The 25,186-nt window shown below is 35.0% G+C and overlaps 1 protein-coding gene across 3 annotated transcripts in view; it reads right to left on the reverse strand.

Moving 5' to 3' along the window:
• Positions 1-25,186, reverse strand: part of LTBP1 (latent transforming growth factor beta binding protein 1) — a 240,885-nt gene that overhangs the window by 16,960 nt on the left and 198,739 nt on the right. For all 3 annotated transcript variants that reach the window (XM_058164199.1, XM_058164191.1, XM_058164180.1), the window contains 8 exons: positions 23,283-23,408; positions 22,106-22,231; positions 17,737-17,880; positions 11,245-11,424; positions 9,092-9,178; positions 6,984-7,112; positions 4,969-5,109; positions 3,300-3,470 (listed from right to left, as the gene is read on the reverse strand). In XM_058164199.1, coding sequence (XP_058020182.1) covers positions 3,300-3,470; positions 4,969-5,109; positions 6,984-7,112; positions 9,092-9,178; positions 11,245-11,424; positions 17,737-17,880; positions 22,106-22,231; positions 23,283-23,408 — 1,104 coding nt within the window. The remainder of the gene's footprint in view (positions 1-3,299; positions 3,471-4,968; positions 5,110-6,983; positions 7,113-9,091; positions 9,179-11,244; positions 11,425-17,736; positions 17,881-22,105; positions 22,232-23,282; positions 23,409-25,186) is intronic.

Here is a 25,186-nt window from a genome sequence, read left to right on the forward strand (position 1 = left end):
TGGAAACATGTTTAACAAAAGAGATTTATTTGTAGATTATTTTACAAATGGAAAATTCCACTGATTCATTTTAACTGAGTCAAGGCAACAATCAAAGACATTTCCAAATCACAATCTGATTTGTAATGTGCCATGGGTTTCTATGTTACTGGTATAATTTTCTGGCATCGCTTCTTTTAAGCTTCCTGTTTAGCAGCATTCCATACTAAAGCAGTGATGCAATAAAATCCCATTAAAATTGCCAATTTCTGCTCTGTCTAATAAATTCAAGTCTGTAAACTCTAATTTAGAGGCAAAAGGCTAACTGAGGAGAGCTGATGTACATATAAAGGAAAGTTACAGGCAATGATAAAGGAAAATTTCACACAAATGAACATTGTTTAGTATTTAAAAATAATTATGTAAGTATTATTTAGCTTAAAAATAATTTACTTACTTAGTAAAAATAATTTACTAATTATTTTAAAACTTTAACTCAAACAATAGTTTAAAACACTGTGAGAGTTAAGTAAAAATGAACACAAAGCTTTAATTACAATTCTAAAATTAGAACTTTTAATACTTTTTTATTATTAAATGCATGCTGTTCAAAGGCCCTATTTTCTTTTATATGTAAAATTTGTATTTTTAAATATGAGAAAATATGATTGGAAAACAGATAATGCTGTTCTGTAATAATACTAAGAATTAGGGTAATTTCAGAAATATATTGCTTAAAATGAAGTTTCATCTATATAACCTGCTTCCCTGTTACCATAATTATATGTTTAAAGTATCACGGAAAAGTGAGGTTCTTAGTAGTAAACCAAGTCTATCAATATGGTGTATAAATCTAAAATTCAATTAGAGAGTAACTGCAATTTCTCTGCACAAGAGCTGAGCATACGATCTACCGGTTGAAAACTTTTAAAATTATTTTTGAGCCAAGATTACTACTTTAAATATTTGAACTTAAAAATTGGGTATTTTGTTCATTCAGGCACCCATTCATCATTATTTTGTCTTGGGGAAAGTTTATATTTACAATGCTTAGTAAAAATATTGTTTACTAAGTTATCTCTTTACTGCAATATTAGTTATGTAGGGAAAAGTAACTAACAAAAAAATCAAGTAATAAAGGAACAAATTGCTTTGTATCAACTTGTAGTTCATCATTTAAAGTTTGATAAATTTATTTTCTCCAAATTTAAATTAAAAACTAAATGTAAGATTATTACTTTAATAGGCAATATTTTTCCATTTATACTATAATCAAGGCTACTTCTTCTTAATGCAAGCCACCAAACCTTGTTAAATAGCACAAAAACTGGAGTATTACATGACAGTAGAACACATTGTAAGATCTAAGTGATGCAATATTTCCTGGCCATAAGTGACAGATTGGTGGATTACACTTTTCATTGTGATGAGATAAAAGCCACAAGTTCCTTCTGTAGAAAGACCAAGATCTGAGGCAGTTTTTTGAACTTGAAAACATTAAGAGGTGTGGACTTCAGCTCCCAGAATTCACCAGCCGGCAATAAAGTTTATTAGAGAAGCGGTCTGTATATGCTTTTTATCTAATTTGTACATTTATCAGCCCACAAAGAGAAGGCAGAGTATAAGAAATTTTATTTCATGAGACAAGTCAAACTGAGGGGTTTTTTTAGCCAAGCTAAAAAATCAAAACTGATGATACCTGTATAAACTACAGCCACACCAAAGCAATGATTACAATTAATAAATTCTATGAACCTAATCAGACATAAACCTATCTTTGCTTTGTTTTAAACAAAGCTGTATTTTTTTTAAAGTTACGTTCTGGCAACAACTTCTAAATCAACTTCCCTAATAAGTTCCCCCTAGATGCGTTTGATTACATTTCTCATCTCATATCTGAAGGAAACTACTTTGGAGTATACTTGGTCAATAGAAAATGTAAAACTCATAAAAAATCAATAAATTCTTCTCATCAGAAAACATTGTTATAAATTAATATTTAAGGGAAACGTTTCTGGCAGACTTCCAGCAAACCCCAGTTTTAAACTATGCATAAGCCAATCATGCACAATATTTAGTTTCCGTTTTTTTCCCTCCACTGTGCCTGTGATTTCCCTCCCATCTGAACCATTCTGGCACAGCACTCTGGAAATTAAAATAGAGTTTGTTGAATTGGGTGGAAAAAAACCCACTGGAGAAAATATTAGGGGAACACTCCCACTCTCCAACCCATTTCAGGTTATTGAAACAGTGGATGAAGAAACAAATACCATATTTTTCGGTGTATAAGATGCACTCCCCCCCCCACAAGAGAGTGGAAATGTCTATGCGTCTTATCCAGCAAATGTTGCTGAAGCCCCGCCCACCCACCAGCCCCCACCCTTCGGCCTCTGCCTCCCAGCAACTTGCCTCCTTGCAGCAAACAGCAAACAGTCTAGTCAGCTTCAGCACAGCCTGATTTAGCACGAGCAGCTGATTGGCGGTTGGATCTGCCTCCCGGAATACCACCTATCAGCTGTTCCAGGCTGCAGGGATTGCCACCACCTATCGTCACCGACCATTGCCACCTCTGCGTGCCCCATTTTTGGCTTCCGTGCATCCTGTTTTCAGTCTCTGCGCCCCCCATTTTTGGCCCATTCCAGGCATTTATATTTGCAAAACATATTCAACTGAATATATAAACCCAAGATTCATTTATATTATCAAAGATAAATCAGGTCCATTAGTCAGAGCTTAGTATTTGGTATACTATCTTTTAAAAATACATCAAATAATATTCTACAAGAATTAGGTGGCATCGTTGTTTTGAATCTAAATTTAGGGATATGAACTAAACTTATGTGCAGGCAATACAAATAGTGTATTTTCAGAAATTTAAATTGTCACAGGGAATTTTATGAAAACTGAATGAAAATGTTTTTAAATAATGCTATGAAAATTTTTTTAAAAAGTCAATTAAATTTAAAAAAAAGGAAAGTGCTTCAGTATCGAACAAAACCCCTACCACCCACCATAAAAGCTGGAACGCCCACTAGTGGGTGGTAGGGACCAGGTTGACTACCACTGGCCTAAATCATGCTTTAGAAAATATTGATACTCATCATATTACTGAGAGATACATTAAGTGACTAATAACTAATCTGTAATCTTATCTGAAGAGAATTTGAATTCAGATTGTGCATAATGAAAGTCAAAATAATTTGTCATCTGAACAGCAATGAAAATATTTTGTCTTTGCGCTAAGTAAAGTTTCTGAATTGATATTACTGTTGATATTAATATTGATATTACTACTGAATTGATATTAATATGTGTCCTACCTGAGTTTTTCATGGGGCACAGGGCGCACTGCATGCCCCATGCATCGCCATATAAACAACAGCATTCAGTGTAAGTAGTCTGCTTCCCAACAAGAGGTTGACTGCAAACAAAATCTTCATTCAGATGTTGCCAGCAAAGATCCTGGTAGACATCACTTTCTTCAGTTTGCTCTGAAACAAAAAGTATTTGTTTTATCATAACATCCCCCATCTGCAATTTTAGGATTCTCATACTGTTTTTGTATTTTATTGAAACTCTCAAGATTTTCTCAATTTTCTCAATACCCAAGTGATGATACCTAGTCTAGTAACAAAATGTCTGAGGAAAAAAGCCAAGCTCGAGAACTTCAAACCCCTGAGCTATTTATATCTTCTGCGGTTTGTATTTAGTTTTATGTATGGAACAACCATATTCTGGGTGAGGAGTTTGAATGTATTGTTCTGGACAGGCCAGGGTCCAGGTCAGGTCAGAATTAAGCCAAATTGGAATCTGGAACATTTTGGTTTCTCTGGAGTGTAGTCTAGGCTGGTATTTCTCAACTCAGCAAGTTTAAGATATGCAGGACTTCAACTCCCAGAATTCTCCAGCCAGCATTCTAGGAACAGAAGTCTACATAACTTAAATTTGCTGAGTTTGAGAAACACCAGTCTAAATAAATTCTGGAGGAGTCTGGTGGAATAAATAGGACATTTATCTTCTTCTGCATAGCCTGGGTGTCAGACCACACTCTAATTTTCTCAGCACATTCTTTTCCCCAAAAGGCTTGTTCCTCACCTCTTTCCAGTGGTGGGTTTCAAAATTTTTTACTACCGGTTCTGTGAGTGTGGCTTGGTGGGTGTGGCATGGATTGGTGGGCATGGCAGGGAAAGGATACTGTAAGATCTCCATTCCCACCCCACTCCAGGGGAAGGTTACAGCAAAATACCCATTTCCTACCAATCAGCTGGGACTTGGGAGGCAGAGAATAGATAGGGGCGGGGCCAGTCAGAATTTTTACTACCAGTTCTCCGAACTACTCAAAATTTCCGCTACCGGTTCTCCAGAACCGGTCAGAACCTGCTGAAACCCTAATTTTCCTATATCTTTCCTATATTTTTTCAGTGCTTTATTTCTTTATATCTTTCCTTTCCGCCACCACACTTAAATGTTGGGAGACACAACCCAAGCAGATCACTTGCTCATGTTCCCAGAACATTTCTTTCCTTTACTTTTATTTAGCCACTACTGTGCACTGCTGTGTTGTGTTTGCTGTTTCCCCTCTGTAGCTCACTCCAAAACACCTATGCTTGAAACTCACATATTCTGTATCTGGGCCTGGCTGTAATACATGTGTTCCAGGGTGGTGCCTGTATAGAACACACATTTTGGTTGGGCACGAACCATGTGAACTTGGCTGTACTGTATATAGAATGTTTTCTGTTGCAATGAATATTTTGCACATCCACAATAATTATCTCTGCAGATAATTAGTTTTCCTATGTTTTGCAGATTACTGTAATCCTAGACTCCACTAAATAAAATGAGATACCTAGCAAAAGGGCTTGGCAATCAGAAGTCTTTTAAAAAGAAGCACATTGAATACGTTAATACTAAGCCTATAATATTCTTTTTGATTGCATATATTTTTTTCAACCTGAACACAGCAATGCATAATAAAATAATGCACACCACTAGATTCCGCTGGTCTGATGCACTGCTTTCCTGTAGAATCCAGAACCATTGGGTGTGTGCAGAAACAACTGTAAGAGCCTTCAGTATTGATGCACTGGCCATCAATACAGCTGTTGATGTCCTGACATTCATCTGTATCTGTTCAAATGCAAATGAAAAGTACTTCAAAAGAAATCACTTCCTGAAAAATAGCTTGCACAGAACATTTTCAGTGATCAATTTCTGGACTGTATTTTTCATTAGCAGATATTTAAAATCAAGATAATCATACTGAACATATTTGCAAGGAAGAGAACTGTTAAACAGACATTTCTTTCTGAAGCAGCCAAATAAAATGTTGTTCTTGTGGATTTATTTCCTTCTACACTCTTGATATATCAACACAACAAGTATACTTTCAATAAAGTATATGTATGCATGTATGTATGTTCCCTCTCTAGAATAACAAGACAAAAATTACTGGACAAAAATTAACCTGATCTTCATGAATATTCAGTCAAAAAATGATTCAGACAGCTCATTTTATTGAAAAGAAACAACAATATCAATTCAAGAAATTAAATGGCTTTATATCAGAAAAGAAAAGTTATCTGGGCCCAAGATAATTAAATTAAACCTTTCACTGTGGTTTCCTTTCATTCTGTTATTCTATACAGAATGGTTTTTCTCTTTAGATTGTAAAAGTCAAGGGCATGACTAGGAATAATTTTCAGTTAAATGGCAAAAAGTGAATAAGTAGGCAATTCAATGGATTAATGGGAATACATTTATGATAATAACAAGTATGAATTGCTATTCCATATTTAGGGACAAAATAATATGCAAAAGGTATTCATCTCCTCAAACGATTTTTTTAATAAACAGAATTTGAATCCAAGAGTATATTTATGCATTATGCATAAAAAATGGGAGCCTAATTGTACAGAAGTCAAATTGGGTAGAACTGTAAATAGAATAGAATAGAATAGAATAGAATAGAATAGAATAGAATAGAATAGAATAGAATAGAATAGAATAGATTTTTTAATTGGCCAAGTGTGATTGGACAACACAAGGAATTTGTCTTGGTGCATATGCTCTCAGCATACATAAAAGATTGAAGATACATTCATCAAGAATCATAAGGTACAACGCTTAATGATAGTCATAGGGTACAAATAAGCAATCAGGAAACAATATCAATATAAATCATAAGGATACAAGCAACAAAGTTACAGTCGTGCAGTCATAAGTGGAAGATGGGTGGTGGGAAGAATGAGAAGATTAATAGTAGTGCAGATAGTTTGTAAATAATTTGAATTAAATAATTTGAATTAAAACCTGTATTATAACACCTGTTAGAAAATTCAGACAGTTTCCCCCCGATTATCTCATTACTTCTTCCAGTTTCAGCTTTCTGGCATTGTTGATAAACTTTATCTCATTAAAAATGTAAGAAATATTCTGCTATATCGTATCAAAATCTCACTCAGCCACCATTTTTCACAATAACTTTCTAGAAGATTCCTGGGAAGACTACAAATTTAAATGAGGACGCTAGGCTATTTCACATTTTATTTCCCAGCTGCTATTATTCTTCCTGTAATGGCAATATAAAATTTATCTACTCTCCTTTTGTTATGCAACTCAGAAATTATTCCCCTAGTTAACTCTATATATTGTGTAATAAGGTCTCAGTAAAACTTTTATCACAGCAAGATGAAATTGAATATAATTGGGACTATTGCTCTATACCCCACTGTACAAATAATCATGTATTTTATTTCTTTGTAATATTACCTTCATATATCCCTTCCTCTGATTGTCTTAGAGACAAAATAACATAGCAAAATTCCTGCAGCCACAACATTCTGGTCATTGCAATCAAGCAGACTGGTGCTAGTCATCGTTCTATATTTCTCCAAATAATAAGTGATCAAAGAATTTTGAAGGAATATATGAGGAATAAAAGCAATCGGGTTCCATATATCAGCTACATATATAAGCGGTCAAAAATTAGCCTGAACACTCACCAAAGCACTGAAGTTTTATAGGATCATAATATGTGCCCTGTTTGCAGTAACATTCATAACCTGGCTGTGTGTTTAAACAGAAGCCATTTTTACATATTTCTTGGCCGAAGAGCTGGCATTCATCAGCATCTGAAAAGGAAACACAGGCATTCTAAAACATATATAGTAGGTGGAATATGGATTTTCAGATCAAATTGTTAGGACAGATATGGCTATTATTCCTATATAACAACAATAAATAAAAGACCAGAGCTGTACATTAGGCCCTATGATGGACCAAAACAAATACATGTTTCTAAAAAGTTATTCTAGGGGACTTGAATTTTCTTCAGGTCAAATTGTTTATTTATTTCATTTTTTAAAATTCCTATACTGCCCATCTCACCTATGTGGCTCTGGGCAGTTTACAACAACATAATAAAACAATATAAATACATGACTAAAAGCACAGATTAAAAACAGAGTTGAGAACAAGTTAAAACTCACAAGTTAAAAGTAAAAACAAACAAACTGGGAAGGATTTTTGTTTATTTTTATTTGTTAAGTGTTATTTTCACAAAGAATCAATTGCAGAACTTTGCATGAGAAGTTGCAAGGCATGATTAAATTGTTAAACAACCAAGAGCCTGTCTTGTGAGACCAACAGCCTCATCTGGAATGTTGGCAATTTATTCTTGCTGTTTATTTAGTATAGAAATAATGTATGTGAAACAATTTGTTCATTTGAGCATGTTCATTTTTACATTGACAATTCCACTACATGTAGCAATCCTGTTATTATGTGAGGATTGCCTTAAGCAGCGGTTTTGATAATGCCAATCAAGGCTAACATTTGGAAGACAATTCAATCAAATGCTTTACCTTAACTTCAGCTCCAAAATAACTTTCATGTACTCTACTAACATACCCCAATTTGTGTTCATGCTTTGGTTCTGTATTATATCTGATATAAAAGCCGGTGAGAATTAATGACTTTTTTGTGGGTCCGTTTTGGAAATTCCAGCAGTGGTGTTTTCTCTGCACAGCTATGACAATAATTATCACTGAATAGAATTCTAAAATATATCTATTCTGTTATTTGGGAGGTTTTGATGTAAATGATATCCAGGAATTTTTACATGCTTGGGAAAAGTATCTGTACATTTACATATACATTTGTTTTCATCATATGTACATTTGTTTTCATCATATCAAAACAGCCAGGAAAAAGAAATATTAATTTTTTTTACAATATTTTATATTTATAAACTAGCTTATGTGTATAATGTTTTAGTTTTTTAAATTACTGAATGAATATTTTATGTTGCACTTAAATTTTAGAAATGTCTCAATTTTTATCCTATTTGTTGTGTTATTTCTTAAACATCAATTTGCTATTTATACAAGGCAAAATGAAATTTGGTCAAATCACTCAGCTATTATAAGATAGTTCTTTTGAACAGGATGATGTATATTCATATATCATGGTAACAGTAGCATACTAAGAAAATACTGCTTTCTATTTGTTGGACACTCTAAAGATAAAATACTAGCATACTTCTCGAGAATGAAAGAATTGGCTATTCTAATATTTTTAAAGCATTTTTCCTGAAATTGAGCAGTACAGTAAAAAAAAAAGAAAATCTGGATAAAAACTAGACACCAACATAATAAAGCAAAGTTTTTAAAAGATCGGATATCTGAAAAATGGCATGTCTAGGATTGCTGAAAGAGAATTATATGTTTGTAAAGGGAAATGAGCAGTTCTAAGGAAGAGAACCAATTATATTCCTATAAATAAAGAAATCTGAGGGAAAACAAAAGCAAAACCAGCAATGATATTCCTTAGTTGACCTGGTTAAATAGTCCAACAGATACAACTGTACATTTTGGAACACTGGCTCACATACATTAGAGGGATTTTAAAATATTTTCAGCAATACCAAACCAACACATCATTTATCGTCTAAATGCATTGACACTTTAGGGAATTAAAGTCTTGGTCAGTTTTTTTAAAAAGTTAAAAATTAATTCAAGTAAGCAGCAGTTGAAGGAAACAATAATTACAAAAAAATATTAAAACCATGACATTAATTCAAGCCTATATTCAAGTCAATATCAAAGCTGACCTTTGTAACTATGTGCAACTTCTCCATAATGTGGTTCTTCAGATGGTATAAACCCTTTCCCTTCAGGACACAGCTCAATAAACTCAGCTAGCCGGAAGATAAAATCAAGAATCTATTTAGAATTATACTTGTGCATTATAGTCTGAAATCAATAGCAACATTTCTATAACATGAATGTGTTAATGGATTTTTAAATATCACGTTTCAGATTTTAAGTTTTTTAATGGTACATATATATGGAAATAATGAGAATTCAGTTCTTTTCCTTTTAATATCCACGGCTTGTAAGATTTAAGTGCATAGTTTGCCATCGGTACATACAATTTAAGATTCCATGACCATGACAGATTTTCAAGATGCAAATTTGGAATCTTTATATTAATTTGTATAGTACATGTTTAACTTTATCTTGGCTTATTATTGGAATTGTAATTAATATAAATTTAGGTTTGGTTGCAGGGCTCAGCTTCTTTTCTTTAGCAGTTTTCTGTTTCCCAAACTAATTTACAACTATTTATTGATTGATTTATATAGCTGCCCATCTCATTTGCATGTGACTCTGGGCAGACTACACAATTAAAACAAATACTAAACAATCAGTATAATGTATCCATTAAATGAATTAGAAACAATTAAAAACTATAATAACAAAAGTATAGGGAAGAATGCAATCAAACTTATGCTAGCCATTTAAGGGGTTCCACACTTCCATGGGATTTCCCAGGCCCATGGGATTGGGCCAATTTCCTAATCAAAGTTTGAGGGTCTTCCAGAAGACTAACAGGGTTGGGGCCAACTTCATCTTGGGAGAAATGATGGTACAAAGGGCTGGTACCATGGCAGAAAAGGCTCTTCTCTTGGGTCCCGCCAAATAAAGCCCCTTGGCTGACGATTGAAAGGATCTGATGGGACAGGTGGGTCTAACTATGGTGAGGTGAACCGTCAAACAAGGTAGCCCCATGCCATGATTGTAGGGCTTTAAAGGTCTTCACCAGCATCTTAAATTGGACCTGGAAGCAATGTTGGGATGCACATAACTGCCAGTGCTGTTGCATTTTACACCAGCTGAAGCTCCAGATACTCCTTAAGGGCAGCCCCATGTTATAATAGTCCATTTGGGGAGTAGCTAAAGTGTGAGTGACTGAGAGTAGGGTTTCCTGATCCAGGAAAAGGTACAACTGGCACACAACGCAAGCTGCACCATTCAAAGGAAATGCGATAATCTTTCTTTTAGAAAGGAAAGATGAGTTGAACACTGCCAATTTTTCAGTATGTGATGGACTTCAGTTGGTAAGGGGGGGGGGAGTAATAAAAATTAAGCCTGAAAAATCTTTTTTGTCCCTTGTAAGCAGGTTTCCCAGCCAAATATTCACACAAATGCAAGTAATCTGTAAAGCAAGTTTGTTGCAACAATTCTATGGAATTGCAGTTGAAAAACTGGCAACATTTTTAATATACTTTTTGAGAATTACTTGCAGTGCAATCACATTTATTCCTCCACCCCCAACAAGTTATATACAGGAGTAAATCAGAAACCTTTATCTTATTATTTTGCAATAATAAGTTGTAAAACACCATTAGATTTCTTTTTTAAAGGAAACACAGCAAGCTTTCAATAAAATAATAAACAACTCGGAGTTATGAAAAGAACTAAGGATTTGCAATCTGTTACTGGCACTTGTGTTCTGGGGCAAAGGTTTTGTGCATTTAACTAATGTTAGGCAAACAGAATCACTATCTTAGGTAGCACAAGGAAAATTTAAAGCATATAGTCTTTACAGCCACATGAGAGAAAGAAAGATGTATTCTACAAAACTCCTAGCACTATTTAATTTATTAACAGCTTTTTTATTTCTGAGATCTAAGTTTCCCTTTAGCATAAAAATGTAATAGAAAACATTACTTTCTTTTAGTTTTATATAACTTAATGATTCCAATGTAGATATCTTTCATGCAAGTAAAGCTTTCAGTTGACCGAAAAGCTCAAATATTCCAGCTTGCCCCTCCCCCCCACATTAATATTATCTTCAGTGATCCAAATTGTTTAGTAAAATGTGACTGCTAAGAGCAAGAACTTTTTAGTTATGTAATCCCCGAGCCTCCTTGTAATGTTATGCACAATAATTGCCACTGAATGGAAAAGGGTAACTCACCACTTCCAAGCACGGGACATGGGAATATTTCACAGTTGTCACCCCAGCCAGCACCCAAAGTACAACAGCATTCTTGCTTTGTAACATTGGATGTTAATACATTATCACAAAAATTTGCGTCATTTAGATTGTAGTAACATTCCTTCTTTTCAACTGTTTCTTTGGTTCTGTCTGGAATCTCTTTGAAAAACAAACAGTAAAAGATACATTCAATATGTATGCAGAGAAGTTATCTCAAAAATAAATACAGTGCTTAAACAAAAACCATCTAAAGCAATTCACAATACCTATAACCTGATATTAAGCTGATGATGTGGATCAATGTAAATATAATATTGGGCTCTTTATTGGTTATGTTTCACAGATCAGAATCAGAGGATGAAATTACAACCTCAACCACCAATCTTTCCCCTATTCAGGGATCCTTTTAAAATATGATTTGCTTATTTATTTTATCTCCTGACTTAAAGCCTTGAAAGAGGTAGCTGTAGTTGAGACTGGTTCCTTAATACGGAGGAATGTCTGTAGAGATTCTCAGTCATCCAGTCATAGTTGTCATAAAGGTGCTTTTTCGAAAGGCAACAGGACTGGGTTTCTTTCCCCTGAGGAAGAAGAAGACGACATTTTGCTTCTCATCTAAGAAGCTTCATCGGTTCTAAACAGATAGTTTGAACTGATGAAGCTTCTCGGATGAGAAGTAGACATGCCTTCTTCTTCTACCTAAAGGGAAAAAAACAGTTCCAGCTACCTTTTTAGTATAGGCAGAGGAAGTCACCTTGAAAGAAAGGTTAGGAAAGAGTAGGTGGATGGTGAAGTAAAGTTGGTCAGTGGAAATGTAACAGCAGAAATCTAGAAAATTATGAGACACTTCTCATAAAAGTACAGTACCATGTTCCAAGACCAGAAAGCTAGTTCTTAGGTTTCTCCTTCTAGTCTGACAGAGTCTGAGCCAGCAGCAGCTGTGAGCATCCTGCCTCTTCAGTGTGCTCTCATACGGCTTCTGTTTGGCTCTAGTAATTCCCCCAAGATCTGGACATCAATTTCATAAATATCCCTGAACATGAGCTTGTAAAACTTAATTTCAGCTTCATGCCAATGTGCTTACGTCAACCCAGTTGACATAGAATCAAATTTAATAGCGCATTAAGACTGCTGAACCAAGGCAAGAGATTATTCTTAAATTCAGACAGAACAGGATGGGGACAGATCCAGAATTATTGGGCTCACCCTACCAACTGACACTTTCCCCACAGTCCTGCTAGTCTAGATGGGCATTAGTTGCTATAGGAACATCGTTTAATAAAGTTTTTGATCTGCAGATAACCAGATGTGAGTCTCTTTGGTGGAAGTTCAACTCTAGAAAGAGCTGTGTTTGTTGCTGTTGCAGCCTGTTGTATATCAATATCCTTGCCTGAGCGGCTAGCTCCTGTTATTGGGTTAGCAGTTGAGTCCCAAAGGCTGATTGTTTTGGGGGAACTTTCATTTGCCCCCAGGTGACATAGAACGGGGAAAATTAGAGAGTTTGTGGCAACCATTAACCTGACCCGGGTAATTTAGGGGTGACACAAATCAAGGGCTGCATATTAGATCTGTTTTTTGTCTTGGAATAGTTGTAACATGATTTGGTAAGAGTGGTGGAATAACTATTAGTTCCTTTCCACAGTAATCATTTGTTTGCTGGTGCTGCTGAACCCTGAAGAGATGCAGGACCTATTTAGATTGGTCCACTTTAATGATTAAATGAACCCTGATGGGCTTCATCCATGGATTTTATTTTATTTTTTAGGATCTGAGTGCTGGAAGGGAGGTATGACAAAGCCTTATTTAGATTTGTTCCTACAGAGTTTCCCATTGTGTGCCTATCTTGTAATGGCAGAGGAGATGCCTACAGTACCACTAATTAAAAATGAATAGCCCTGAGGCTCCAGTGACGTCACCCTCCTGCTGGGTGCTCTAACAGAGCACTCCGTGTTAGAAGATTGTAAAAGTCAGTGAAACAGAAAAAAAATCACTGTTCACTGAGCTTAGCATACCCTCTGGGCGAAAGAGGGTTATCAGAGTTGTGGAAAAGTGGCAGGTCTGACAGGGGGTTTGCTCTTAAGAGCGAATTTTCCTGGATTTATGACCCCACCGAATTCCACTCCCTCCAACTTCAACACGCTCCTGTTTTTATCAGGAAAAAGGAGTGGGAAAGTCGCTTCTGCTCAAAAGGACTTATTAAATTGATTGATTTTCTAAGCAGATGGGAATTTCACAAGCGCTCGATCTTTGATGTAGAATCAGCACGGCAAGTACCGACTCCCTTTTTGAAACTTGAAACCTTTCTTTGTCTTTGATTAATTGACTTTTAAAATGGCGTCTGAAAGTGAAAGTAAAATTTTTTTAGTAAGATAAAGTAGCGTTATTTGTGGATTGTTACAAACGGAGTTTTTTTATACTGAAAGGAGGGAAGGAAAGTTATTAAGTTTGAATTCCTGATTCTTTTGAAGACAGAATGGCAGCTAAACCTTTAAAGCCTTCTGGAAGAAGGGGATCTGAACCAAGTCTTGAGGAAATATTGAAAGAACAATTAAAACTTTCTGAAGATAGGCAAAAAGAGATGATGGAGAATTTTAATGCAAAAATAAGAGAAGATATCCTCATGGCAGTTCAAATTTTCAGGGAAAATTTTTATAAGATGTTTTATAGATGGCACTTAGATCCCAAAAAATTATCATGTATGTATCCTAATATCCAAGCGAAATGTTGGAGGTGTGATTGTGATGACGCTACATATTTTCATATTTGGTGGACTTGCAAGAAAATTAAGGTCTTTTGGATAAGAATTTGGTGGATTATTCAAAATGTACTGAAGAAGAAGATAAAGTTCCTGCCACAATTTTTCCTTTTGGGAATTATAACGGATTGTACAGGGATTGAGACTAAATTGATTCTGAATTTAATAACAGCAGCAAGACTGTTGATTGGACAATACTGGAAGAAAGAAGAGATACCTACAATAGAAGAATGGATATTGAAAGTTATTAATTTGGCTGAGATGGCTAAAATCTCAGCGTTTTAAAAGACAATACAGGAAAGATATTTAATTGAATGGAAAAATGGATTGATTATCTACAAAACAGATATCAGATTAAGAAATATCAGATTGCCTTTGAATAATTAGAAAGTTATTTTAGGTAATGGGGAGGGGGTTGGGAGATGAAAAGCTTTGGATGTGGTTATTTGGATTGGAAGGGAAAATTTTATTCTATGTTTGGTTTATGTATAACAATACCTTGTGATTGACCCGGGAAGCCGGGGGGGGGGGAGGGAGGGGGGAAGGGTTTTGTTTTTTTTTGGGAGGGAGGGGGGAAAAGGGGGAAAATGTTTTTGTTTTTTAAAACTCTTTCAATAAATAAAAAAAAATGAATAGCCCTAAAAAATTCTCTGAGCTGCCCAAAACATTTAGATAATCATCGTATATAAAATAATCATTCAAGTTAGGTACTTCCATTTCATGTACTGGCTATTGTATAATTGTATATTTAGATACATATGTATTTTTTGCCTTCAGAAGAACGTATGTTTCTATTATAAAAAAACAAATAAATAAAGCAACATGACGTTTTTAAAATTCAGCACACTTGCATTCTCATCTTGCTTTTATACTTTGCAAGATCAATAAAGGTGCTGCAGAGAAATTAGTCAAGTCTGAGGTCTCTCTCGTTCCATCAGGCATGTACAGTTTTCAAAAACGTTTGAATTTCATAAAATATATGGCTTTGTGGCATTATCCATTGTCTAAGAACCATATTAGGAATATTACATATCACACATATGTAACTGGACTAATTTGGTGCTTCCAAAGTGAGAGAAGGATCTGTATATCATCCCCAAAGCATACATTTTCACTGAACAAAAAGCCACACCAAAAAGGAGGAGGAGGAGGAGGAGGAGGAGGAGGAGGAGGAGGAGGAGGAGGAGGAGGAGGGAGCATAGCATAACTTTTGCAGGTGAAATCTATCTCCATCACACAAAATGATCACCTATATGGACATACATCATGAATATCGAGAAGATCAAAAAAACCCCACAGCTAGATCAAAATATTAGCCAATGGGAGAACTTGAAGAAGTTGCGTTCCCGTGTTATGCAGAGTACAAATTAACACAGTCTCAAAGTTATTATTTTTGCTGCCACAGAATGTGAAACTCATAGTGATTTTTTACATCCTTTTTAATTCTGTTTCAATTTCTCCTCTGTTTAGTGTCCTGATTTTTAAAATAGTTATTTACACAGCTGTGACTAAAAGTTAGACAGGCTTTGTGAAAGTTTGGAAATTAAATGAGACAAAACACTTTTATGAAAACAACAGAAATGGACACAGAATAAACCAGTTTTACATATTTATGAGTCTTCTTTAATATTATTAGCATCTACATAGATGTAATGATTTACTTCATGCTGTAAATCTCTGAGGACCTTTGAAAGATGTACCAATGTAACCTATTTTACAGAGATGGTTATTTTAGGCTTGGTTAGAAGAAAAGTCTTTACAGTGTCCAGAATAAATCTGACCGCAGGACTTTACTTAGGAAGGAGGAATGAAGTGTAGTTCTAAGCAAATACTTCAGTAAAATAAGAAGGCAATGAATATTCACAAAAATAAACCACAATGGCAAATCATTGGCTTTCAGGGCAACAAAAAGGAATATACTTAGGTATTAAAGCACACACAAAAATTAAAATATTGTTGGAGGGCAAGGAGATTAATGCTAGTAAGTGTTTGGATCTGGCAATCAAGTTTAAACAAATAATTTTCTCTCCATCCAGCTGTAACCTTTGCTCTTTTGTTCTTGCCTTAAATTTTGTGTCATACTGAAGAAAGTTGACATTATTTTGCCAGACTTCTGAGATAGCAGTCTCTTAAACAGAATTAAGCAGCCTTTCCAATATCCAATATTCTTTTAATTTGGACATCTAAGTTTAACTCCATCCTATAATATTGATATAGCAAAAATAAATCTTTATTCTATAGACAACCAAGTAAAGAAAAGGCGCTAGACATTCAGCTTCCTTATTTCCTAACACAGTGATGGACAACCTATCATATGGATGTTAAGGGTGATATGTCATGATGTTTTGAGTGACACACCAGCAGAGTCATGTTCACAATTTTCTGAATTTTTCACATGCCAAGCACAAAAGGTTCCCATTCATCACTGTCCTAAGATGACTTTTCCAAAGAACATAGAGAAATTATACTTGATATAGAGAACTAGTAGAGTGATCCTACAAAGTACAGTTGTGGAGACTCTGTGACAGAATTTCTCAAGCTATGTTGTCTTGAGTTTTCATCACCCAAGAGTTAACATATTATTTCTATTGTAGGCAGGTATTGGGAAAAGTAGAAATCTTGCCTCCAATGCTTCCCTTGTTGGTATCCTTGCTTAGACTGGAGCATTAAAGACATGTGGAATCAAAGAGGCCTCTTCCAACTGAACAATTCCCTCAACCTCTGGTGAGAAAGATCTACAGTATCGTTTGGAACCTGCAATGTTTTCCAAGGAATAATGTGATTACACTGTATTAATCTTGCACACTGGATTTTTTTCCCTTTAGGTGAGAGCATTCAAATGTGGAAGCCTTGGCAAAGATCTCCAATCTGGGTGGATATACATGCCTGCTTGAGAATAGATAATTCAATTGAATATATTCTAGGCTGATATGACAAAGATCTTCTATTGATGGCCTTCTTCAACTGCTTTCTCTAGTAGACCTAGGTTATTAATTTTTTTTAGGCAGAGATGTTTTTCCACAGTAGGGCTTTGGTTTTAGAATGATTTTATTGAGGCTTGCTTAGTATGCAATTTCAACACTATATCGTTAGACAGTATCCATCATTTAATCTTACACTTGTATTAGCCTATGCAAAACTTTTAACAGCTATTGCAGCATTATTATTTTTGCTATTGCTATCAGTACTATATTACATATTTTTTACTCTACTTTATTCTGAGTTATGAATTGAATAAAGAACAGTTCTGTATGTATATGTTTTAACAAAAATAATTGGTTCAATGCAATGAAAGCCTCTGCTTTTAGCTTCATAACCAATACATTAAAAGAGATGATTTTAAGAACCTAATACTGGGACTGCAAGAAGTTTTAATTGATTATTTGTTCTTATTTGTATTCTATCTTTTTAAACCTGGTAACAGTTTGTACATCAGTTTTTTGAAATGCGTAATCCTGAGATTCTTCAAGAATGCAAGCTAGAAAACATAATAAATCTATGTATAAATGATATTTAAAGAATGGATAAGCATCAGAAACTGGCAGGAAATTTATATAACTTTCAAAATAATAAATTTTCAAATAATTCCCAGTCATCAGTTCATTATTATCATTAACATCTGCATATATGACTGAACAATTTGGCACAATCGGCATGTCAGACTAAAGATGTCTACATGTTAACCAACAGATATATTTAGAGTCATTGGGCATTACCTGTTGAGGAGCGGAACTGACACAGTCCACTCATTGGGTCGTATTCCTGATTTTCATTGGAACACAGACACAGGAAGGAGCCTTCCACATTTTCACAGAGAGCTTCACCACATACCCCACTCAGCATTTCACATTCATTCACATCTGAAAAATAAAGTATAATATTAATCCAAACTTTCTTCATTTTGTTCTGCTTTATTAAATTTAACATCATTGTCGTGGTCATCATCACCTTCACCATCACCACCAAAGAAAAATGATGTTGTTGTTGTTGTTGTTGTTATTATTATTATTATTTTAATTTGAATTTATATCCCGCCCTTCTCCGAAGACTCAGGGCGGCTTACACAGTGTTAAGCAATAGTCTTCATCCATTTGTATATTATATACAAAGTCAACTTTTATTGCCCCCAACAATCTGGGTCCTCATTTTACCTACCTTATAAAGGATGGAAGGCTGAGTCAACCTTGGGCCTGGTGGGACTTGAACTTGCAGTAATTGCAAGCAGCTGTGTTAATAACAGACAGACTTAGTCTGCTGAGCCACCAGAGGCTCATTTCTCTTGTGTATCAGTGTTATCAGCTGGAAAACTGAAAATATTTATTCTTTAAAAGTATTTGCATTTATTATATAACTAACATAATTATTGTTGAACATAACTTATGTAATTATTTATTCTAAATTGTTGTTAACATTCCCACAACTGGAATTCAGGAAAGCACCTTAACTTGGCAAACTGTACGATAATACTAAAATTATTGCATTTGCTAAGGGTGGTTCTAGCAGATGATATTCCAGTAATGACCTCAGAATATTACCAAAAAAAAAAAAAAGAATCCCCAAAGACAAATTCTCTGGGTTAAATGGAAGGCATCCCATACTGCAGAAACAAAATATCATCTCTTTCTGGAGCAAATATTTCCAGGAGATATCTTGCCCCTCAAGCCTTAAAACAAAACCCTAGAAAACTATTAAAATTGTAATAAGTTTCAGGTATCAGTAAAAGATTTATTAACTTGGGGAAAAACTCAGACATCTACATATGCCCAGGGCAGATATAATTCCACATAAAAATTTTAGTTCTGGAATATGAGGCAGGTTGAATGCCCTCAACTGATTAAGAGAACAGGAATCTACAGTGAAGAATTGTTATTTTTCTTCTGAGCCCTGTCTTACGACATTTTATAACTGAGAGGATTTGAAAAAACTGGCATAAAAAAGGATCACTATTTCTCAATCACAAAAAAATGGTTATATAAAAGAAAATGTATATTGTTTAACAATTTTAAGGAATTTCTGGAACTTTGAAACTTGAACTTCATAGAATAGAATAGAATAGAACAGAACAGAACCTAACAGAACAGAACAGAACAGAACAGAATTCTTTATAGGCCAAGTTGGACACACAAAGGTCTTTGGTGCATACGTTCTCAGTGTACATAAAAAGACAAGATACTTTCGTCAAGAATCATAAGATACAACACTTAATGATAGTCATAGGGTTTTCAGGTTCAGATCTAATCATAGCTCATGAGATATATAGCAGTGATCTGAGTTTCTGTGGCATCATGGTAATGCTTTTTCCTCCCATTCCGCTAAACCTGGATGAGGTAGCATGAGTTTCTAAAGAGACTCTACAAATACAGTTTTCCCTGAATGTTAAACCTCTATGTAAATCTGGATCTCAACCATATTTTGGCTACCATGGCCCCGAACTTAGATTAAGGAAGAAGCAGCTACGAGAGTAGCAGGGCAGAAACACTTCTTAAAATGACCATTTTACCATTTCATTTTGGAAAACTCTCTTGTTCTGAGATACTTTCAATCCGCACATATAAACTACTTTGGTGAATGCAGAATTTGCAACTGATGTCTTAGATTGTTCAATCCTTCAACTATTTTCCAGAGAGCTTTGTTTTGCTCTTTCATCACATGGGGCTCTGGGCCTCTAGCCTCTTATCTGGCAGGGCTGCAGCAGATAAATTAAAATAGCTAAAGGCACTTTTATCAAAGTTAATGAAAGCTGCCCATAACCTTGCTGAGAAGGGAATATTGTTTATTTGCTAAATGATTCATTTATTTAGTTTTGGCCAGGGAGACTCATTCCTTTCCCCATGCTAGGAAAGAGAATAGTCAGGGGCTTTAAAAGCTCTACAGGAAACGCAAAGGAGGAAGGTCTTCCCCCTCCTCAGCTTTGTCCTACAACTATTTCCAGTGTACAGAATATTTTTTTGGAGAAAAAAATGTATTTCTAGTGGGAAGGATTTTAATTCATTTTTTTTGTTATCTAATTTATTCTAAATCCCCAAACAAACAAAGGCTGGAGAAACCATTTTGTTTGCTTTTGTCCTATTTATCCTTGGGTTTTTGGTCTTGATAGATTTGTGCCCCCTCCTAACCCTCAAGATTCCTTGTGTACTGGGAGAATGGTAGGAAGATAGAAGAAAGGCAGGAAAAGAACAGAAGGGTAACCTGGAGCAAGGATGCATCAAAGGTGAAACTTGATATTTTCAGCAGGATTTAAGGATAGTGGGACTAGTGCCGTGACGGTGAACCTGTGGCACGTATGCCAGAGGTGACATGCAGAGCTCTCTCTGCTGGCACGCATGCTGTCGCCCCAGGTCAGATCTCCGTGGCGTTTCTTTCATGAGCTTCTGTTTCCCTGCAAACGACGAAACAGAAGCTCACAAAAGAAACAGGTATTACTTCCTGCTGCGCTGCCGGTGTTGGGATGCCCCGCCTCCTGCCAGTCTTTGGATCTGCACATGTTGACACATGTCCACGCATATGCACATTTGCGCATGTCCACACATGTCCGTGTTTGCGCGGGTGGGTGCACCTTTCAGTTTGGGGATGCACGTGCAGGTTAAAAGGTTCGCCATCACTGGACTAGTGTCCCATGTATGAATTAAGAAGAGTTTCTTTTTTTACTTGGAAGTTTTCTATTTTAGAGGATTTTCATCTGTTTTCAACTTCAAAATGAAGGGAAAGTATTTGTGCCACCAATCTTTAAGGTACCTCTTATTTCATTGTCATGTTGTGATCTTGGTCCAAAACAACCCTATTCTGGATTTTCCATGTTATTCTCATGTCTCCATACAATGTAGGCCTACTCATTGGCATCCCAATTTGAACCAGAGCCCGGATTAATAATATCCTATGTTGACAGCTTTACAGCCACAAGCTCCCCAATAACTGTCTTTACTTATTTCTCCCTAAAATCCTTGTTACTTTCTCTCAGTTCCTTGATTCAGTGTCATGGTCTTCAGGATCCAGTCTTTCAAGAATTTGTCCTATGAGTCTGAAACCAGCTCCTTCCCACTCTGTGGAAATCTGCTGGCCTTTAAAAGGGATTAAAGACCTTTTTACTGGAAGAAGAGTTTTTTAGTAGTATTTATTTTTAATTTTTTATTAAGCTTTTACAGTTAAGCAAATCTTATTCACCACTTACACACGACTGTGCATTTTTATATCCTCCTATTAATATTCACCTATGTTCTATACATTTATACTAATTTTACATTCGATTTAAAGTTCTATCCCCTTTTTTCTTCTATTTTCAATCCAATTGTACCATTTCTCCCATATTACGTAAAAATCCGAATCCATCAATCCTTTCAATTCAAGAGTCATTTTGTCCATTTCAGCGCATTTTTTGGTAGTATTTAGTTATTCCATGCTACTTTATCTGATAGTTCTAAGTTAATACCCTATTTCAATTATTATGGATGTGCTTATAGGACATATGGTCTTATACCATGTTATTGATTTAAATGTATCACTATCTTGATGGCTGTTAAATAACTGTAGAGTTATTGAAGTTCATATTGGTTTTCTGAATGTTGTTTTCTGATACGTACTCGATGTACTGTATATTGTTATGAATGTTATTGTTATATAATAATTATTCAACAATCATGGTCAGAGGATTGGAAAAAGAGTATGTTTGGGAAATTTCTCAACTACAATTTTTACCAAGTTTCCATGTGATACTCGAAGGCTTACAGCATTGTCACGATCAAATTCCAGGCTGTGGGCAAAATTTGCCTGCAATATTGCATTCTATCCACTGTGCCACCATGGCTCCTTTATCCCATTATATTAATCACTTTCTTAGTTTGTCATCTGTATTTCCCTTTTCAATTTTAAAAACTTTAAAAAATTAAATTACGCCAAAAATATTAACAAGATTTACAAAGAGTCTGATATTTTCACAAAAAAGATTCTAAAAAGTAAGATAATGTCTTATTAAAGTCATTCATAAATTTATTTCTTTATTTCCGTACATAACAAAAATAATAAAAAACTTAAATTTTCCATGAAAATTGATTTGTCAATTTTGAAAATTATTAGAATTTAACAACTTACCCATACAGCCCTGCCCATCCTGTAGATATTGATATCCCTGATAACAAAGACAGCGATAGGAGCCAGGGGAATTTTCACAGACACCATGGTCACCGCATATAGTACTGTTTGCACATTCATCAATATCTGAAAATAGTAAATTATAGTTGTTGTTGTTGTTATTATTATTATAACTTCTGTCTTTACTGAAAGAGCAAGGTAGCATCCTCCTAACAATAATCCTGTGAGATTGAGTTGGACTGAAAGAGAATGATATTGGTATTGCTTAGGGTTTAATTTTGTAAGCTACCCAGAGCCATATATGTAAGATGGGTGGCTGTAAAAATTGAATGATTAAATGAAAGAATGAATAAATAAATGAATGGCTCAAAGTCAGCCCAACTTTCATGACTGATAGAAGTTGAAAGTGAGTATTCCTAATCCATGCTATCACCGTAACTATCATACTACAATGACTTTCTTAACATTATATCCATTTATATTAGTGAACATAATATTGAGCCAAATTATATAGAAAAAAAGACATTTAGAAATAAATATCTGCTTATGTTGGGAACAAAACTGTTGCAGTGCTGTCTTTCTATGGTCAAGTATGAAGCACATATTCTTCTGTAGTTTTCTGGATTTGTCCTGACCATTTACCCCTTAATATTGTCAGAAAGAAGATGGCATTAATCTGGCTTAATAGAAAGAAAGAGCAATCTCATTCTTTTCTTCCTCTTGGGCCTTACCTAGTAAAACATAGCCACCCACACGCATATCTTTTATCTAAAAGCTGTAGCTTACTCTTATACACAATTTGGCTAGATTTGATTCTTGAGCGTAAAGAAGTCAAAGACTTCATATCTAGGTCCATATTTCTGTGTGACGGACGGATATTTGGTAGTTCACTTGATGCCCTTAGGCAACTCATACAAGTTTATGAAATGGTTCTCTGTAGTCTGGGAACTTCTAGTTGCCACTTTGCTAAATTTAATCCTTACCTCTTCTGAGAAAACTGAAAAGAATTTCATTATGCTGCTGTTAACTTATCCAAATCATTATCCTATGTGGGAGAGTGAAATATTTTCTTCTGTTATCTTTGTAGATCATGGGATTCTATGAGGGTCTTTGTAGAGAAAGTACGAAAACTAATGATTGCGATATAATAATTGAAGCTCTGTCAAACCCATTTCACCTTCACATGTTCTGCCATCTCTAGAAACCATAAAACCCTGTTCACAAATGCAGCGGAAGGAACCCTCAGTATTTAAACATTTTCCATGGGATGAACAGAAGTTGGATCCTGCACATTCATTGATATCTGGAGGGAACACAAAAACAGAGTCCAAGGACATTTATATTAATGTGAGCCCTGTATTTCTAAAATGATCAGCAATATTTAATATAGTATCACTATTTCTGAAATACTGAGATATGGGAAACTCCCAGACAAAAAATCTCTGTTAACAGGTAATAAAAATTCTAAGATTGATTTTAAGAATACAACTCAGCTTTAGGGTCTTCTTTCCGTTGTCTGCAATTAGAAGTTTTCAACAACCTCTATTCTAACAGTGTGATCCAAAGGAAACTCTTCGCTTATATCTGCCTTTTAATTTGCACTTTTCAGTAAAACATCTCCACTTGCTTAGCAAAATTGTGCATACTATAAATGTTTGAACACTGAGACGTGTTTCGACTATTTTGTAGAACTGAGCTGGAGATAATAAAGCTCTGCTGAAAAATAATAATCCATGATTGATAACTGTGTCCTACTAACTAGCCTCCAAGAGTGAAATGGGATTCTTCTCCTTCCCACTAATTTACTGAACTAATGTTGAATCTGTTTCTGAGAGGCATATGCAGGTATTGAAATAAATTGTCTGAGTGATTACAAAAAGGCTGCAGAACCCTATCCCTATCCCTAACCCTATCCATTTCCATCATCTAACATTTCAATTTCAAATCCCAATCCAAAGCAGGCACATGCCTGAGTCCACAGGATTATTTGACAGCTTCTTGGATGACAAGAGAAACATCTGCAAGGAAAAACAAAGAAAGTCCAGTTGCTTCTTGAAAAACCCACCTCTGGGATAATCATGACCTGGATGACTGAGAATCTCCATAGACACATACAGCCCAGTGCTTTGAAACCTACTTATTTTCTTATTAAAAATATGAACAGAAAAAAGATGGGAGAGATCTTTCTAAGGAACTAGAGGGAAAGTGGTACCAGATTTCGTTTCTGAAAAACTCCTGAAAGGTCGCTGTTTTGTGAATGCATCTACATGTTTTCAACATTGCAATTATGCAGACTGTTCTCAAGAACTTGCCTACTCCAGAGTTTTTTGGTAAATATTACACATGCTAATATAAATGGGACAGAAAATTTCATGGGATCACCTTTTGCCACTTCAGATCATTTTAACTGTTTCTCAGCCTTTTGGTTAAGGTCAAGCATAGTTTGGCAGTTTCTACACCGTATGTCTGTTTTTCAAGGTAACTACTCTAAAATATGCAGAAGCAGATTATTTTATTTTTATTTTTATTTATTTATTTTGTCAATTATATATAAGATAACAGGTAAAACTATAAACATAATTTGGATACATGAAAAGAGTAAGTATACTCTTTTTTTATACAGGTATATAGTAAGTATATTCTTTATACAGGTTTTCTTTCCTCCACATCAAATATTATTGCCCAAATACTTATGCAGTTGGTAGGATACTAAAATGAATGTACTAATTGGAATCACACTCATTTGGGTAGGAATTTTTTCCAGTCAAACTTTATTTCTGGAAAACTTTTATCAACTTCTATTATGTAGCAACTGATGCAAATGGAAGGAACATATTAAATTTTATAATTGTACAAAGATAAAAAATGAGACATTTAGACTGTGGTAATATTTGCATTTATGGGATGATTCTTTTAAAACAATTGTGACTATCAGGGTAGTGAAAAATCTGTAGAGATTCTCAGTCATCCAGGTCATACTCAAGTGGTATTCACTCTCCTGTCAGAGCTGAAAAAGCTTTTTGGATGAGAAGCAAAATGTCTTCAAAAGAAAAAACAAGGAAGTCCAGTTGCCTCCTGAAA

This window comes from Ahaetulla prasina, chromosome 1 (assembly GCF_028640845.1).
Source record: "Ahaetulla prasina isolate Xishuangbanna chromosome 1, ASM2864084v1, whole genome shotgun sequence".
Classification (NCBI taxonomy): Eukaryota; Metazoa; Chordata; class Lepidosauria; order Squamata; family Colubridae; genus Ahaetulla; species Ahaetulla prasina.